Raw genomic sequence first — 18,812 nt, 5'->3', positions numbered from 1 at the left:
TCTCAAAATATGTTCTATGGTTTTAACCTGATGTATTTTTTCCATGAATCTGACTACCATATGGGAAGAAAACGATCATGCTTTGTCAGCACTCTCTAGGAATTGTTCACCACTTGTGAGCATCTGAATGTCTGTCCGCCCCGCCCCCCCCCACCTCCCCCCCTCCCCCCGGCCCCCGCCAAAAAAATTGTTAGGTTGACACCGAATCCCCAGTGTGATGGTATTAGGAGGCAGCACCTTTGGGAGGCAGAGTCCTCATGAATGGGACAGGTGCCCTTATGAAAGAGACTCACAAAGCTTCCTCCCACCACGTGAGAAATGAGAGAGAAGTCAGCCCTCTGGGTCCTGGGAAGCTGATCTCTCTCTCCAGACACCAAATCTGCCAGCAGCTTGATCTTGGACTTCTCAGCCTCCAGAGCTGTGAGAAATAACTGTCCGTAGTTTATAAGCCACCCAGGCTGTGTAATTCTGTTATAACAGCCCAAATGGACTAAGACACCACTTCACCAACAATAGCAATGCTTCCAGTGATGTGTGAGCCACAAACTGACATGCTTACAGCAGTCTGCATTGGAGCTGGCACATCCCTGAGAAGTTCACACAGGTGTGGAATCCATTTTCATTACCTCTGACCATACACAAGTGTGCCGGCAGTTATATGTTCTACTACACATTCTCCTTTCTCATTTTATATTATAATTAGGGTGCTATATTCTCGGGGGAGGGGGGGAAGGGGTGTGGGGGGGTGCAGGAAGAGACTGGACAAAAATCGTACACCTATGGATAAGGACGGGGGGGGGGCAGAGGGTGGGGTGGGAACTGGGTGGAGGGGAGCTATGGGGGGAAAAAGAGGAACAATTGTAATAATCTGAACAATAAAGATTTAATTAAAAAAAAGTAAGTATAATAGATTATCTCAAGAGAGTAAAGGGAATCTTACAGAATAATTATTATACAAAGCAGGCACTGGATATGACAGGGCAGAGAATGTTGCTTTAAAATTTGCAGACACCTAAAGTAAAATCCAGTACTTCTGGTTCACTTATTTATCCGTGTATTCATGTATCTTCAGTTACCTGCGTACTTGGAGGATTTATATTTACATTAGAAAAGGCACCGATTCCCTGCTGACACTCCTCCTATCAGCTGCAATCTTGTGACTGCCAATGCCTTCACCTTGATCTTCTTTTCATATTTCGATTTATCCTCCCTGCATGTTTCCAGCAATAAAGCTTTTAACATTTTGGAAGGTCAGACGGAGCCATGGCTCCACCTGCTTCAGGAAGCCAGCATAATCACAGGCCCCTTTGTGGTGCTCCTCACTTTGTTCCTCTAAAAGCTGGGAAAACCATCTTCGTTTTCTCAGCTGGCGCTTCTACTTGAACAGCTGACCCAACATTCAAACCATGCCAAATCTGAATTCTTCACTCCATCAAATATATTCTTCCTTGAGGTATATGGGGTGTTCCTTTGATTATATATTTGGACATGCACATATCAAAACAACTTGAGGACTCCTACTCTTTTTATATCTCCAACAAGATAACTTTTTTTTTTAATTAGACAAGTAGCCAAAAGAGCAACAAAATAACAACAACGCCATCCCAACCCAACTGTACCATTTGTGATGTACTCATTGTCACATGCAAGCCAACACTCAGTCATTTTCAGGGGAAGCAATCCCTTCATTGTCCAAGATGAAATTTAAAGACAATATTTCTAAGTTTATTACAATCTCCTTCCTACCCTCATGCATTCTTCTTGCTCCTCGTAGTCGGGAGGACTGATGCCCAAAGACACATGGGCCCCCATGCTGTGACAGAGGGGCATGCTTTGACTCAACCCTTGAGAGGACAGGGTGGTAGGGAGACGATGCCTACCCCCAAATCCGTGATTCCTTATCGTGCGGTGGATCTCCAAGAAACACAACAGATACAGAGGCAAGCAGGAGACAATCTGCTGTCTCAGGCCTCACCAGGGCCCTGAGATATCCTAGGAGTTGCTCATCTACAAGCAGAAATCATTTTTTACGTGCCTGCCGCATTTTGATACATTTGTCCAAGAAGCAACAATCCAAGTCACTCAGGTTCAACATACATCTATTTTAGGTGCCACCTCAGTTAACAAGATATTTGCAGGATGTGTTCCACATGAATGCACTATGCTAGAGGCAGTGAGAGATATAAAGGTCCTAAAGAACATGAGGTCTAGGGCAGAGCCATATGTATACATATTACTATTCAATAATCAGACAGTACACGGTATTATAGATCTACTAGAGGATCTGGGAGCCCTCAAGGGATGCCCGCTCCCCACAGGCCTAAGCTATCAGTTGGACATCCTTAGCACTGCCATAGAGGCGGGAGAGACTCCTGCCACCGCCGTTGCGCTTGCCAGCCATGAGCCCAGCTTCTGGCTGAGAGGCACTCCCCTCGTGGGATCGGGCCAACATTGGCTCTCTGACATCCCCTGAGGGGGTCCCGGATTGCAAGAGTGTGCAGGCCAGGCTGAGGGACCCCACTGGTGCACGATCAGGGCCGGGGAGAGACGCAGGAGTTTGGCCAGCCAGGGAGGGACTTGGGGAGGGCTCCAGGGAGTGTCCAGTCGATCTCGCTCAGTCCTAATCAGCTGGACCACAGCAGCAAGCTAACCTACCAGTCGGAGTGTCTGCCCCTGGGTGGTCAGTGCATGTCATAGTGAGCAGTTGAGCGCCCTTAGCAAATAATTAGCATATTACACTTTGATTGGTTGAATGGCCAACTGGACACTTAGCATATTAGGCTTTTATTATATAGGACAAGCATATAATCAGAAAAAGACCAGTGAGAACTATGTTTATCCAAGTATCATCATGGAGAACAGGCATTTGAGCTGGATCTTGCAGAAAGGATAGGCAATGAGTAAATAATGAGAGGAACAATTTTAAATGATGGAGCAATATGATCCTATTTGTGATTTAGAAAGGTAATTCTGGCAGTAATGCCAACAGTTGCCTTTTATTCACAAATATGGTGAAGTTGATAACCTAGCCCCTCACCTTAAAATTAAACATCAAAAATCGAAGACTCTACCACCATTAAACCATACAGTGATGCAAAATTGTGCTTCGCTTGTGCAAGAGATTTTAATTGTATGGAAACTACGTTTTAGGCACTGTGCCCAATGCTAGAGATAGAAAAAGAGAGTTCCTCCTTCCTTCTGATGAGCTCCCATTGAAAAAGATGAGTCCGTGTGATGGGCTCTATAAAGAAAGATAGAACAAAGTGCACTAAAACCCTTAGTCTGCATATTAAAGGAGGTCAGATGGAGAAAGAGTAAAGAACATTCAGGGAACACCCACTCACACGTGTTAGTCAAACACAAAGAATGGAAGAACCTTACCTATAAAGAACATGTCAAATGAAAAAAGATGGCAAAGGAGATTAAAGCAGCAGAAACCCACCATTTAGGAGACAAAGGAAGAAGAACTGACAATAATCAGAGGGCCAGAAAAAGGGAATGGTCATTAACCATAAATGCCACAAAAAGGAAAAGTGCTGTGAAACCTGAAGCAAAGCCATCAGACTTGGCATTGGGGGTGGGTGGTCACGGGAGTCATTTGCCAGAACACTTTCTGTGAGAGGGAAAGGCTGACCTGCCTGGGGAGGAGACGCAGGTGGGCCAACACCAAAGCATCAGAGTCACTGACTCTTGACAGTGAATATTGCAAATTAACATTTTAATACAAATGAGATGTTTTTGTTACTGTTAATCCTCATCCGAGGATATTTTTTCCAATGGTTTTTGGAGAGAGTAGAAGGGAGAAAGGGAGGGGGAAGAGAGAGGGAGAGGGAGGGGGAGGGGGAGGGGGAGGGGGAGGGAGAGAGAGAGAGAGAGAGAGAGAGAGAGAGAGAGGGAATGAGAATGAGAGAGAGGAACATAGATGTGAGACAGACACATCGATCTGTGGCCTCCTCCAACCAGGGCCAGGGAGAGAACCTGCAACCCAGGTACATGCCCTTAACCAGGAATCAAGTCCTCAGCCAGGAATCGAACCCTCAATCTTTTGGTGCATGGGTTGACACTCTAACCACTGAGAAACACCAGCCAGAGCTACAAATAAGATTCTTAAAGAATTGTGCATGATTTAAAAAAATGACGGCATAAAAACATCAAGAATGGAGTAATGAAAGAAACTACGTGATAATCCCATTTTGTTCTAATTTGATTACAACATTCCTCATAATACCCGATGGGGTATTTCAACGTTGAATTTTCATTTTTATCTTGAGCTTGCAGTGGCAACATTTTACTGTTGGCAGTTTGACAGCTATGCTTGACAGGGTCCCAAGACCTTAGTAGGTATCAGCTAGACAGATGGTCAAAGCACAAAGACATTCTGCATCTTATTTTTTATTTTCCTAGAGGTCTTTGAAACCAAACTATGTCATTAGAATGTTAGGCTTATTCAGCACTTTACAACTAAAGTAGTTGAGGAGTTTGAAAAGCTCTCGTTTTATTTGCACATCTGAGATAAGAGATGACAAAACATCTATCCACTCCATTAAAGAGATGTATGAAAAGAAAAACGTTGACAAAATAGGGTCCCGATAGTCTGAAAGCAAATCATTTTTTAAAATAATAAATAATCTTTTAAATCAACATTCTTTTTGTTCAGTTAGTAGCGTAGAGGAGTAATGTGGATGGTGGTGGTGACATTTAGAATATTGTTACAAATGAAATTGCTTTTCCTTATAAACAAAAGCCTTATTTCCGAAGGCAGCAACATAGATGCCCAATGCTTTGCACTACATTTTTAGAGTCAATAAAATAATCCAATTATTTTGATGAATAAAAGCATTGGAGGGCAACCTCAAGTGACAATTACATATATCGGCACATGCTCTGACGCATAAGGGGATTCATGTTAATCATCAGAATAACATAAAATTTAGCAATGATGTCACAAAAATAGCATTTCTCTACAGTGAAGGAATTTAAGAATAACTGGTATGAAAATCACTTACCTAGCTCTTCATTTTCAATGACTTCAAATGTGGCCCAGAGATCACCTGGGGTAGGAGTAATATTTTTTAATGCTAACATATCATTAGTTAATTCTTCTGCTTCCATCACAGGAGATATCTGTAAAAGAGGCAAAACCCTTTTAAAATATATGTCAGACCCAGACACAGCCTGATGCTAGGATGATAATACTCACCATGCACATGTTATAATACCCCCAGTTTCTTCTTTGCATGTTTAACCAGCTGCTCTAAGCACTTAGAAAAGATAGCCTATTCAGATCTTCTCATAAAATACATTTTAATGTGAGTGCAAGAAGTTATTGCAACTTTGGCCCGGCTGATTTGTCTCAGTGGCTGAGCACCGACCCATGAACCATGAGCATCAACCCATCAATTCTGGGTCAGGGCACAGGCCCGGGTTGCAGGCTTGATCCCCAGTAGGGGATGTGCAGAAGGCTGATCAATGATTCTCTCTCTCTGTCCTTCTCTCCAAAATCAATAAAAAGAAAACACATAATTATAAAAGGTTATTACAACATAGACATAATCAGGAAGAATTATTTATTTATTTATTTATTTATTTATTTATTTATTTAATATATATATTTTATTACTTATGTGTCCTCATCCCCTCATTACCTCCCAACCCCCCACCTATGCCCTCACCCCCCTGTTGTCTGTGTCCATTGGTTAGGCTTATATGCATGCATACAAGTCCTTTGGTTGATCTCTCCCCCTTACCCCCACCCTCCCCTACCTTCCCTCTGACAGGAAGATTTTTTTTTTTCACTGAGTGAGCAGTTAGGTTACTCAGGAGGGAAGGCTACACCTAGTCACACATGCAAAGACTGTCACAAGGCAGCAAATCCAATGGCCTCCCAGGAGTAAGACTTTTCACTCGTCAGCTCTATAATCAAGAGTTCACAGTGGCTTGGTTTATTATTCAGCCTGATGCCTAAATTATACACAGTTGACTGCTGTCTTCCATGCCAAAGAGCCCCAGGGTTGTAGTGGTCTGTGGTGTGCCCTGTCCTGCCAAGTGACAGATGGTGGGATACCAAAGCGTGGAGCCAGGATTTCCGGGCACAGGGCAGGGTCTGCAGTGGCAGCCTGGGGCCAGCTCTACAAGACCCAAAGCCTCAGCCCGTCGCACACACACACCGCCTTCTTCAGGAACTTTGGGGATTTCTGATTTGTTTCTTCCCGTTTTTGTTTATGCTAATCTGAAATTCATACTGGCCAAAAGCAAGCCGGCTTTCTTCCATGAGAATTTAGTTACAATGTTAAACAAATAAAAGATGTTTTAAGGTTTGAATATTCTAACTGCTCATTTTCAGTAAACTAAGTATTTCAAAATTTCTTAGAAATGTGCTAACTCCCATTTCTCCAGTTCATTATTGATTATAAGCATATTGCACACATATAAAAAATATACGTATTTTTCATGACAGGCGACTCCTATGGTCTATCTTTTGGGCTTTGTGGAATCCAGTACTTTCTTTAGAATACATTAATTATACATGAAGTCCACTGTTTTCCACTTAGAGAAGCCCAATACAGTATAAACTTAAAGGCAAAATAAACAAATAAAAAAACACAACAAAAGACAGTATCTGGGGAAAGTAGAGAACTTCAAGCAGTAAAAACATTAGGTTAATTTTTTTAATGATGTTGTTCATCTGAATAGCTTTAATTTTTCTTTCAGTATAGCCTTTTCTTAAAATAATAAATTACTGAGAAACCAAACTTGCAAAATAATCAATAAAACATGTGCCTCAACTCCATTCTTTGTCTCAGGGAAAACCCAGGGCCCCTCTTCAGAACACCTACATTTCCAGGAGGGACACGTGGGAAATCGTTTTTCTAAAGAACATCCAAGTCAGTGGAATGAACATCAGGTTTGGAATATGATGATCCAGGTTTGTGTCCTGGACTTAATGCTTATTAATTCCCAGTTTCTATTCTTATAAACTTGGGACATTACCTGCTTGGGTGGAGGTAATGATCAGCTGAGATAAATGCAACTTAAAAGATTTTTGGCAAAGGCTTAAGCATTAAGCAAATGTTAACATTTATTTTTGTATAGTTTTTTTTTTTTTGCAATGTTTTTAAAGAAAATTTGCAAGGTGAAACTGGACAGTCCTTTGTCTAAATACTGTACTTAAAATAACAAAAACTGTGCTCAGTTGTACTACCTTCTATTATGGCTTTCATTATTAAGATAAGATTAAACTGAGCTTACTAAAGAGTTCAGGTGTGGGTGGAATTAAGTCCTGGGCTGTGAATACCAACTCTCACATTGGAATTGTGCTGATTAACCTGTATGGGTTCCTCTGGTTCCCTATTATCACCACCTGTGGCAGCATAAGGAATATTATGTGACCAAAGCCTATGATCACAGATCAGCTCCATGATCAAAGGAAGGCTACCAGTGCTACATAGTCAGAACACGTAATTATTGAACATACATAAACAAACAAAGATGATACACGTTTAACAAAACTGAAGTCCAGAAATATCTAATATTAAGTTAATCTTTAACTTTGAAAAAAGATAAGAAGATAAAGCTGAATCTCTCCTGCTACACGGCGGAATGTCTATTCCTTAGACAGAGAATGTATTCCTACTGAGTAGGAATTTGAAATACCACGGTTATTCTTCCAAGGCAGACTAAGTACTAGTTATGATAGCACAACAAGGATTTTCTTAATTCCTTAACAAAAAATGAATAATAGTCTTAGGAAAGAACAGAGTTATCCAATACTCAAGGAAATTGGTAGACTAAAAGCCAAAGTACAGGGTACAAGGGTGAGAGAATAATAATAATAACAGTAATAGTTATTAAACACTTGTGTGTCGAGCAATTTGCTAAGTGTTCAACATGTACTGGTTTACTGAGGCCTCATATCAATGCTACAATGTAAATACTGTACTTTTTCCTCACTTTACAGGTGAGAAGATAGAGGCGCAAATAGAATAAGTCACTTGCCTAAAGTTAAGAACCTAAGAAGGAAAGGAGCAAAATGTAAGCTAAGGTTGTTTTCTAGTACCTACAAAAAATCCTAACCTTAACTGAAAGCACATGAGATGTGCCCTTCCCAAATGACTGAAACATGGAATTCCAAGAAGAAACTGGTTTAAAAAGTCCATCCTGTATCAGTCGTGGTGTGAAATGGACAAGTAACATTAGCTATTGAGAAACAATAAAAAAATTCAGAACGTGTAAATTCATTCTAACACCTGCAATTTCCAACAGTGGTCTTTGCCTCCATCTCTTGGACTCACCCGGATTATAATACTGCAGTCGGGCTCCTTCCTCTCCACATACACTTCAGTTAACAGATCTCCAGCCTGGGAAACCTGGAAAAGGGCAGATGTGAAGAGAGCAAGTGTAAGTCCGCTGCAAGAACACACATACAACACTTATGACAAAGTCCCAGTCCTATCTCTAAATATTTTATAATAATAAAAGAAGCCAATCTCTAGTAAGAGCATGATGGTACCCATTCACCAGATATGGTGGATTAAGGACAAGGAATGTACAGAAATGTTACAATCAGCAACAAGTCACAGTGAGGCTTTTTCTCTCTTACTGACGAGTTGAGAGTCTTCAAACACCCTTACATTCTTACAGAAATAATGAATCTGGCTAGAATGAAATTATGTTTGCTACAAAAACAGAAGCTGTTCAACAAAATAAGAACATAAAATGAGCCATATAGAATTCTGCTCTAAGCTATAGTATGGGTCTAATACTAACAATTAAGAAAATTGGTAGACTAAAATATGTCCTGCTAAATTTTCAGAGATAATATGTCCAAAAATTGAAATCTGAGAGTAAATTAGGTTAGATTTGTATTAAAACTACAAATAGAAAAAGTATATTTGGAAAGAAAAAAAATGGAAGTGAAGTAATAAGGTAGATAATAAAGATACGTTTTTAATTCTCTTTAGCCAAGCATTAGTGGCATTTTGGGTCTCTATTATACCTGAGAAGACATTCTAAGTGAAGAAGATACAAGCCAGAATATAAAAAGAATAAGATATCGTCATGGATTGACAATATAATGTGAAAGTTAAAGAACCACATGAATCTCTGAAACATATTTTGAGTAGCTTTTTCCAGAAATTCCCTTAAGTGTATAACCACTTGGAAATAATATCCATCCTCTAATCTTTAATAAAGAAAGGATCATTCTGAAGTTAAATTTGCCTCAGAGTAAAACCTACTGAGTAAATTTGTGGGGAAAACATTAAAAATGTACTTTGGAAACGAGTTCTTAATTATTGTGACACTGTAGGTTTAGAAAAGCTGATTTCCCATTTTTCTTTCTCACTTTTGATGCTGTACAAAAATCCTAGGGAAGAGAAAATACAGGTGACATTTTTACTTTTCATTGTGTTTGCATAAACAACTCTCCAGGAAGGACACATTTTTAAAAATTAAAAAAGCAAACACCACAAACTCATAGAGTGAAGCCAAAAACAAGCCCAGCTAAGAAAGTTGAGCAGGGATACAACATAGACACTGTCAGAAAAATACTCCAGAGGAGAGCTGGAGGAAACAGAGAAAAACACAAGCGAATAAGAGATTCTTCCAAACACTGCTACTTTCCTCCCCCAATTATTCTATTTTACAGATAATATTTTATTCTTCTGTCTTATACGGAAGTAGAAACACATTCCAGACTCATTTCCTTATTGTACTATGAATATGGAAGAAGTACTTTGAATACAAAAATGCAGAGGGGTCCTCGTGCTTTATGTAAAACAGCACAGATAATGCTGTCAAAGAAGAGCTCTTGGGCTCACACAATCCCTTAGTTCATGAATGAAACTCTTCCCCAACAAGCAAGAACCCAAGAGAACGAGTTAATAATGAGGCAGGTTTTTAGTGTTACAGCTAACTCCCCTGCAGGCTGCGTTAATTACTTTGGGTCAAAAGGGAGGAAAGACTCCTTTAGGAAATCAGTTTCAGAGCCTTGGTACTCAGGGATCTAGGCACTAACATGAAGGCTTTTCCTCATCTCCTTCATACAGAATGATAGCTCAGGTGGCCTCTCTAATTAGGAGAGGATCGTTCAGTACTGAGGTGGATTTAAGGTTTGACTAATAAGGCAGCATTTGCCTCATTCTCTGAGTGCATCTAATAAAGAGAATATATTAAACCGATTTCTATTATTTACACTGGTACCCTGAATCCTCTACAACAGTGGTTCTCAACCTTGGCTGCACATTAGAATCACCTGGGGATCTTTTTAAAATCCTGATTTCTGGGCCTCATCCTCCGGAAATTCTGTTTCTTGTTATGGGGTGGGGCCACAACATTAGTAACAAAGAAACAGAATTTCCGGAGGATGAGGCCCGGAAATCAGGATTTTCAAAAGATTCCCAGGTGATTCTAATGTGCAGCCAAGGTTGAGAACCACTGCTCTACAACATCCAGTAAAGAGGATTAAAGATCAATTTTAAGCAAGGCCAATGAACAGCCTTCAAAAAAGGAGAGAGGCATCCTGGAAAAGTGTAGGGCAGCGTGAACACACAAAGCCAATATAACGGGAGTGAGGAAAACGAGAGAAGATCTAGAAACGTCAACTTCAGACATAAATTAGCATATGTTACAGAGATCACATGAAACATTCCCACTGATACAATCATCCAAGAGCAGGCAAAGCAAAAGCATATAAGAAATAATTTATATGTTCAAAATCGGAATGGATAGAATCACTAGGGAGTCTGAATTTTCAATTTACTCTAGTATTTTTGGCTTTAAATGCTTTCTGTGAAATCCACTGACATTTTCAATAGTGCTTTTATAAATAAAAACTGATTTTTTTAAAGGATAGTCTGATAAGATTAACACTGATTTTTTCCTTTTATATTTTGAAAAATTTACATAAATGAACTTTGGCATTTTGCATCTATGCATATCATGCTGCTGAATTACATAACTATTTTTATGTTGGGTCTCCTTGCCCATGAATTTTACTTTGCTTCAAATAGAAACTTGACAATAAACACAACAAATGTATCTACTTACAATGGAAGTTTTTTGGGTTTTGTTTTTTTTTTTGAAAAATTCTTTTTATTCTCTGGAGATCTAACTATTACTACTCACTTGAGTGTCTTTCCACTTGGTAATAAAGCTATTTTCTATGTCCATTTGTTTGACTTGGTCTTCTTTAACCTGTTTAAAATATAATTTGGGACAATCTAATAAAATACATGGAGTGATGGTACTCATCCTCACAAAAGCTTCTTCAGGAATTTAAAGACCAACAAGTAAAAGTAAATGAGAATGACCATCTCAATCCGTGCAGGCCCGCACAGCGAGGGCAGACTGAAAGCCAACCACACAGAGCTGCGTAAAGGTCAGAACAGTTTATGATGATGCTGCTTCAGGCTACAGAGCCCATCAATGGAAGCCCCTTTGCCGAGGCTGTTTAATAAGCAAAGGGGCAGATGACTGGTTTGTGGAGTCTATGTAGGTTGAGAGACAAGATTCATTTCTCAAACGAAAATATTTATTAAGTGCTTTTGAAATTTCCACCATTTAAAGTTGGATTTAACAAACCCATGAAGACAGCCATTTATTTTTTAATCAACGAAACAGTACACATATAAAAAATAAAGATAGCATGCAAAAGCCACACACTTTTTCCTAATTTTTTCATTTCTCAGCATCAGAATTATTGCACAGAGGTTGCTGTTGATCAAAAACAGTGAACACATATAGAAAGAAATAAAAAGAAGATCAAAGAGAATCCGACAGCTCTGGTGTCCTTTCCTATATAAATTAAGATACAAACGGTTATTTTCCTTTATTAAAATACAGTTTCCTTCCCTTTGCTAAGGAATATTGTGATCAGTTATTATAAGAATGTAAGAACTTTACAAGTAGTAACCTATTACATTAACCCGTTTCATTTCATCTGGTGTACCTATAGCCATGGAAAACAAGGCATCTTATAAAACACCATTTAATGGAATACTCAAAAAGGATAAATGACAAAACTGAGATGCCAGAAATAATAATGGTGCTAGATCCTGGTATATCCTACAGTTCCAAAGCCTGGGTTTGCTTCCTCTATTTGTATGTCTTTGAACTAAGAAACCATCCCCATACTAACAGTTTTCTAATGAAACATGAAAATATTAACTTCATAAAATAGCAAACTGAAAAGTCAAATAATTAGAACAGAGACAACTTAGTAAAGCCCACAGAGCAATATTTCAGAATTTTCATTTTTTTCCAATTCAGTGCACAGTGAAAAGAAAACATGGAAACACTTTCAACTGCAGAATTTAACAGCCTGGCATTTATTACTGAATTTGTAAATTCGTAATTTCACACCTCTAAGTACACATACTTAGTGCATACACACATACTGAGTAGGGGAAAAAACACACACATAAAAACACTGCAAATAAAAATATTCTGTCCAACAGACACCAGATGGTAAAACAGCTTTAAAAGTTTAAATCAATGTTTAAATCAATGACTATACTTTCAAAAGCTAGCTGTATCTAAAAAATTAAAGATCAAATATAACTAATACTTTGTCTTTATTTTTAAATATTCATAAAGATCTGAATAAAAACATCCTAAAATAAGTATTTTTGCTTGCAAACAGTAACAAGAAAACTATTTTTATGAGAACAAGATATAAAATATTTACCTCAAATATTTCAACATAATTATTAATTAAGTCCTCGATTACATTCACTTCTTCACTAGTTTGTCCCCTAGTTTGAAACAAACAGGATGAAAAGACCAAGGCCAAATTATGGGCGTTCATGTGATTGATTTCTGAGCATTTCTGAACCCTGTTGAAGAAAAGCAGAGCTCATTATGACACACTTCTATTTGAAAGTTTCATAGAACTATAAGTCATAATACTCATTTATCATTTTAACAGATATTGAAGGTCTCAGATACAAAGGGCACAGTGGTGATGTAAAGAAAAAAACAACAACACAGTTCTTTCTTCCAAGTAGCTAACAGTGTGGTTAAGAACATAAGAAAAAAACTACTGTTCAAGAATATCACTACAAGTGAAAAAGTAGTACTTGAGTGTTGATTTAGAGTATCCAAACAACTCCAGATAACGGGACAACCTACGGCTAAGGCATTAAGGTATGCTTGCAGAATAGTGTGAAAAGACCCGTGGGCCTGAAGCATAAATGAAAGAGGGAAAAGTGGGTGGCAGGTAAATAGGAAACAAGGCAAGAAAGGTGAGTCAGGAGGTATAGAGTAGAGAGTTCCAAATTCAGTGTTCAGGGCTGGGCTGAATGTTCCAGAAAGTGTATTAAGTGAGAAATAGACCTGGCAGCTATGTCTGTATGGTTATTCAAAATAGGATATTAGCTCTCAAAAAACAAATACCTAATTTAAAAACACAACTACACTTTTCTTGAATATAATAACCAAGGATGTCTTCTTCTAATGAAGAGAAGTGAATAGGAGTCAAATCTCTCAATCAGTAGACCACACTTGAGTCCTATAAAGATCATTTAAGTTAGTCACAAATATAAGTTCAAAAAGATGGAGGAAAAAATATATGGTCATCACCATAATAAAAGAACATTTACACTGATAAAAATGCCCGAGGTGAGAACACGAAGTCATGCACAGGGAAGTACCTATTAATGCTCCCTATTTGACACTGGCTGTACATATAGCAGCTGCTTAATAGCCTAATGACATCTTCAAACTTTAAGGACACATACTATACAAGGGAGACCAACTCCATCAAAAGAATAAGCAAGACTAAGGAAGGTACACCTGCCTGTAAGAACAGAGATTCTAGTAGGTACAAGAAGTGAGTAAACATGACAGCAATACATATGATAATGTAAGAAACAAAAAAAAAAATGCCAAATGACATAGCAGAGATGGAGCAAGTGCCTTCATCCTATAGGATTTACAAGATGCACAAAGAATTACAAGTTGACAGAGAAGAAGGTAGTAACTGTGGATACCCCTCTCACAACCACTTCTGTACTCTTACCACACTATGGTGTGAATATCTGGAAAATTACCTGCAAGTCTGCCTCTGTTCCTAGAATTCAAGAATCTTATAGTCGGAGACTGCTGCTTTAACCACACTACAGTGCACAATGAATATCTTGTGAATGGAATTAAGGAGATGTTAGTCATGGGGAAGTGATCTTTTTTCTAGGGAAAAGATGGAACTAAGTGCTCGATCAACCTGACCCTATCCAAACTGACCTCAAACTTCTGATGACACTATCAGACATCACCACCTTTCTCGAGACTTCCCTCTGCAAAAGCATTCTCTTTTGGTACTCTTCATCTCCCTCTACTTTCTGAAGCGGCCTTCATTTCTGGCAAGAGTATGTACAACATAGTATTTTCCTTTATTTCTCAGCTCCCACAGGTTAGCATCCCCCAGGGTTCCCCACTCCACTGCTCCGTGTCTTCTCACTCAGGCCTTCTCAGCAGAAGCCCACGGAAACTGTTTCCTGATTAGTTTCTCTGCCTCTACTCTAACCTCTTCCCAACCCATCCCATTGTGGGAGTTATTATCCTAAAGCAGATTTTGATCAGTCAGTCACTCCTGATCACTTCAAGGAATAAAATCCAACATGTTTTTCCATGATGGATAGAGCCTTTCACAACCTCCTGCCAGACAACTACAAACCATCTTGTCTCCCAGAACAACTATTTCCTGGAAAACACACTTCGCTCATGTCTTAGTATTTCATGCCCAGTTCGTGTCTCTTTAAATCAGAAGTATCTCTGGACCTCAACACACAATGAATGCATCAATGCCTCCTCTATAAGCCCATGCCTCATGCTAAAATTCTCTGTAATAAAATCTGTCCTGATGTTGCTGTGCTTCCTTAGGAAACATACAATGCCCTATAGCACCCCACGAGTTCACTGTGAAGTCCCAGGACTCCTTGGTGTTCAGTTTGGGAATAGCAGACTTAGGATTTTATTTGTCATTTATATATTACTAGAGGCCCGATGCATGAAATTCATGCAAGGGGCTCGGCCCTTGCCGCCACCGTGGCTGCCTCTGCCTCAGCTCCCCGCTGCCGCAGCTTCATCCGGAAAGTCAGATGGAAGGATGTCCGGTCTAATTAGCATATTACACTTTTGTTATTATAGATTATCAAATATTTCTATTCACATGGATTTTGAATAGGCATTGACTTGTACATAATAGAAGGTAAAATATACGTTAGTTGAAAAGGAGAGCGAGAGGAAAGATGGGAAGGAATTCATTATCTCAAATTCAAATCTGAATTAAGAATGATAAGAATCATGATATGTAACTCATTAATAAACTATAGGAACCTGGTCACTGTTAAAATGTTTGAAGAAAAAATAATCTGCCCCAATGTCTCACAGGCACAAAGATAGGACTATAAGGACTATATTTATATGGCCCAGTAAGAAAATTAGTTTTACAGTAACAGAGTTTACATGCATGAGAAGCGGTAGCTGGAAACGGTGTAGAGACAAAGAATTGTGGAGGATTTCTGAATACAGACTCCAAACGAAGTACTGTGAGCAGAATTCAGCTTCACAGAAATTCATTCAAGGGAATGTTGCGTCCATGCCGGAATATATTCCTTAAGCAATATTTATACTTAGTGAGGTTTCTGTAATTAATTTTCACTGATAGCAAAACAAACCTTTGGTTTTAACCTGAAAGGTTATTTTCAAACATCCTCTTCCTTCAGGTGTCATTTCTCAAGCTACCATTATACTCCTCCCACCCTCCCAAATGCAGAGGACTACACGCCCTGACATGGAAAATGAGTTTGGCTCTTAAAGTGTCCTCATCTGATCCACAGTCTGACACCAACATATCAGAGGCAGGTTAGATGCAAACTGATGATGAAGAGATAAGAGTTTAGGAAGAGCCCTCCTGCTAAAGAAGCCTGGCCCTGGACTTCCTTCTCTTCTCCGGCTTCCCTCGTAAATGAGTTTTCAAATTCTTGCTTATGCACTTGAGGATGCTATATATGATAATGTTTAACTCATTTTAAGAAACTCTCTAGTGCTATTTATTTGAAATGCATCTTAATTACAGAAAGAGACACTAAAGTGATAGTTAGTGGGAATTGCACTTTGAAACCATTCTTAAGCTTGAGTGAGCGATTTGCAGTCACATGTAGAAAGTGAACCACAGTATTTTAAATTCAGAAATAATGACTTATCAAGTGGCAGGTTTAAAATAAATTAGAAAATTCATGAATCCACCCACCTGTAAAGGTGTTCAATTATAGCTGCCAATGTTGCTCGGTTGACCCCTGAAAGAGTACTTATAAATGCTCCATATTTTTTAATTCTTTCCTTGTCATCTTGGGTATCTAGAGGTTAAAAAAAAAAACTTTAGGCCTAAGATATTAATCTGTGTTACAAATTTGCCTTTTAACAGTATTATAAAACAATATTTCAATTGCATTTCACTAAGTGATATAAACACGTTTCAATAAAAATATGCAAACTTCTATAATTCTGGTAAAGGACTTACATAAACATTCCATGGCTATATGCTATACTTCTTATACTTTGTTAATTAAAAATATAGTACTTTCAAAACCCAGGGTTGTATTTTATCTTCTACTTTTTGGACTATTGAACTTCATCTAATAGAAATATACTCAATAACTCAGAGTGGAGTGAAAATTAGAGATAAGCAAAAAGTATTTTAACTCTGTGACGGGCTGGTGTCGCTCAGTGGTTGAGCGTCAACCTATGAACCAGGAGGTCATGGTTTGATTCCCTGTTATGGCACCTGCCCGGGTTGCAGGCTTGATCCCTAGTAGGGGGTGTGTAGGAGGCAGCCAGTCAATGATTCTCTCTCCCTCTTCCTTCCTCCCTCTCTGATATCAATAAAATATGCATTTTTAAAAAATAGTTTAACTCTGGCTATGGAAAGATTTCACTATTTGTATATTAAAATGACATTTCTGTCCTGTTTTTCTCTTGTGAAATCATAAAAAATCTTCCCCAAACTAAAATCATCCGAGAGCTATGAACTGTGAATTACCCAACAGCACCGGTACTTTCAACTTGTTGGAAAAGGAAAGCAGACAATAGAAGAATAGGTAACTACGATATTGACTTAGAGCAGGATGGACCCTCTGCCTAAGGCATGGACAGACTTGGTGAATCATGGAAAAGAGGACAGGGACGAATTTCTCTCTGCTCTCCCAACCCCAGGAAGTCAAATACTTGGAAAATTAGACACAGGAATCCCCAAAGTTCTAGTCTCAAGAAGATATGTAATGGTGGTTTGGTCTAACCTACTAGCTCACATGGGGGGAATAAAAGATCTCTGTTCAAATAAATAACTTATGCTGGCTTCGTAACTCAAGGGGATTGCACTTACATACTCCTGCTCAATTCCCAACTACCTTTAGAAACAAGACTTCTTCATTTTCCATTTAGCCCTGCCTATTCTATTCACAGAGAGCCAGCAGCACATTGATGAATCTTTAAAAGTGCATGGTCATCACTAAAGGGCATTAGGATCCTTGGGGAGGTAAGAAACTCCGTGACGTTTTTGAAATGCACTCCTATTCAAAACTGAACCCGAGAGCTCCTTTGTACTGAGTTGGCCTGCAGAGATCTATGAAAGTAAACACCGTCTTACCTGTGCTGGTAGGTGAATGACTCTCCAAAAGCAAAAGGGGCAAATGCACGAATTACATTCGGAGATTCTACTAGATTAAGAATTAACTATCATCCCTAGTAAAATCAAACATTTACCCTCATGTCATGCAGTTTTTAACTGCAGGAGTAATTGCATTATTCAATACAAACTAATTCATATTACTACACTTATAACAAGAAGTCAGGCTAATATAGTAATTTTCACAAATCTTATAAAAAGAAAATAAACGACATTTCCAAATCAAAGCTTAAAAAGTAGAAAGCAAAGCTTAAGATAGATTCAGGTCACAGAGAAAGTATAATGAACTACCCAACTAGCCACAGACACCAGACAATTTAATAGCATTCTTAGAAGAATAACGCATAGATCATATAAACAGGTGCGACGTCACTGGAAGGATTTCCTGGCCTTGGCTGCACAGGACCCAACAGAGCTCTCCTACGAGGTCACCCAGAGAGTCTGGTTGAGCCTGGTCAGATCCAGCACAGGGCCCTTCTGAAAGGTCAGGGCCAGAGCTGTGTTAGATTTAAATGAAAAGGACTTTCAGGCTATTTGACTCCATAGTCAAAGCCTTCTCCAAGGCAATTCTCAAAGACTTCACATCCAAGTGAAAGGTGAAGACCTTCTCCTCTGACACACGCTATCAGTTCCCACCTCCCTCCACCTGACAGACTGACATCAAAGACATCTTTGTCAGGGAATCTGAAACTTAAGCAAAAGCATATTTGTCACAGATTTTTGATCACTAATTTTATAATAAAGACACACTGTATGTATTTATAAGACAGATACTATAAATAATTTCATGGTTATAAATTAGAATAAAATCTTTTTAAAAGAAAAATGAGGATGGCCCTGTTAACAGGGCTTACAGAGATGTATCATCTAATTCCATATTTTATATCCCAGAGAATTACACAATCAAATCTTCTTGTGATTTGAGTTACAAACCTATCGATTTGAGAAATATTAGGGAGCAAATAAAAGACTTCTGAATTATGTAAAATTTGGAAAGCTTTATTTTAATAATACTACTCTTCTTGATGGCACTAGTAAGGGTCATTCTGAGGATAATTTTTCAAATTATGAATGTTTTGTAATATCATTTCAAAATTAATCCCTTCAAATATCACATTTATGTTTTAGA

At 38.7% G+C, this 18,812-nt stretch overlaps 1 protein-coding gene across 1 annotated transcript in view; it reads right to left on the bottom strand.

The window, feature by feature from the left end:
* The window catches only part of ARAP2 (ArfGAP with RhoGAP domain, ankyrin repeat and PH domain 2), a 154,684-nt gene that overhangs the window by 32,768 nt on the left and 103,104 nt on the right, over positions 1-18,812 (bottom strand). The window contains exons 22-26 of the mRNA XM_081089492.1: positions 16,250-16,355; positions 12,686-12,833; positions 11,125-11,193; positions 8,292-8,366; positions 5,007-5,124 (exon numbers count right to left, since the gene is read on the bottom strand). Of these exons, the coding sequence (XP_080945618.1) occupies positions 5,007-5,124; positions 8,292-8,366; positions 11,125-11,193; positions 12,686-12,833; positions 16,250-16,355 (516 nt within the window). The remainder of the gene's footprint in view (positions 1-5,006; positions 5,125-8,291; positions 8,367-11,124; positions 11,194-12,685; positions 12,834-16,249; positions 16,356-18,812) is intronic.

The sequence above is a fragment of the Myotis nattereri genome, assembly GCF_964212035.1.
Source record: "Myotis nattereri genome assembly, chromosome: 1".
In the NCBI taxonomy this organism is placed as follows: domain Eukaryota; kingdom Metazoa; phylum Chordata; class Mammalia; order Chiroptera; family Vespertilionidae; genus Myotis; species Myotis nattereri.
This window is presented reverse-complemented; position numbering and strand designations above follow the sequence as displayed.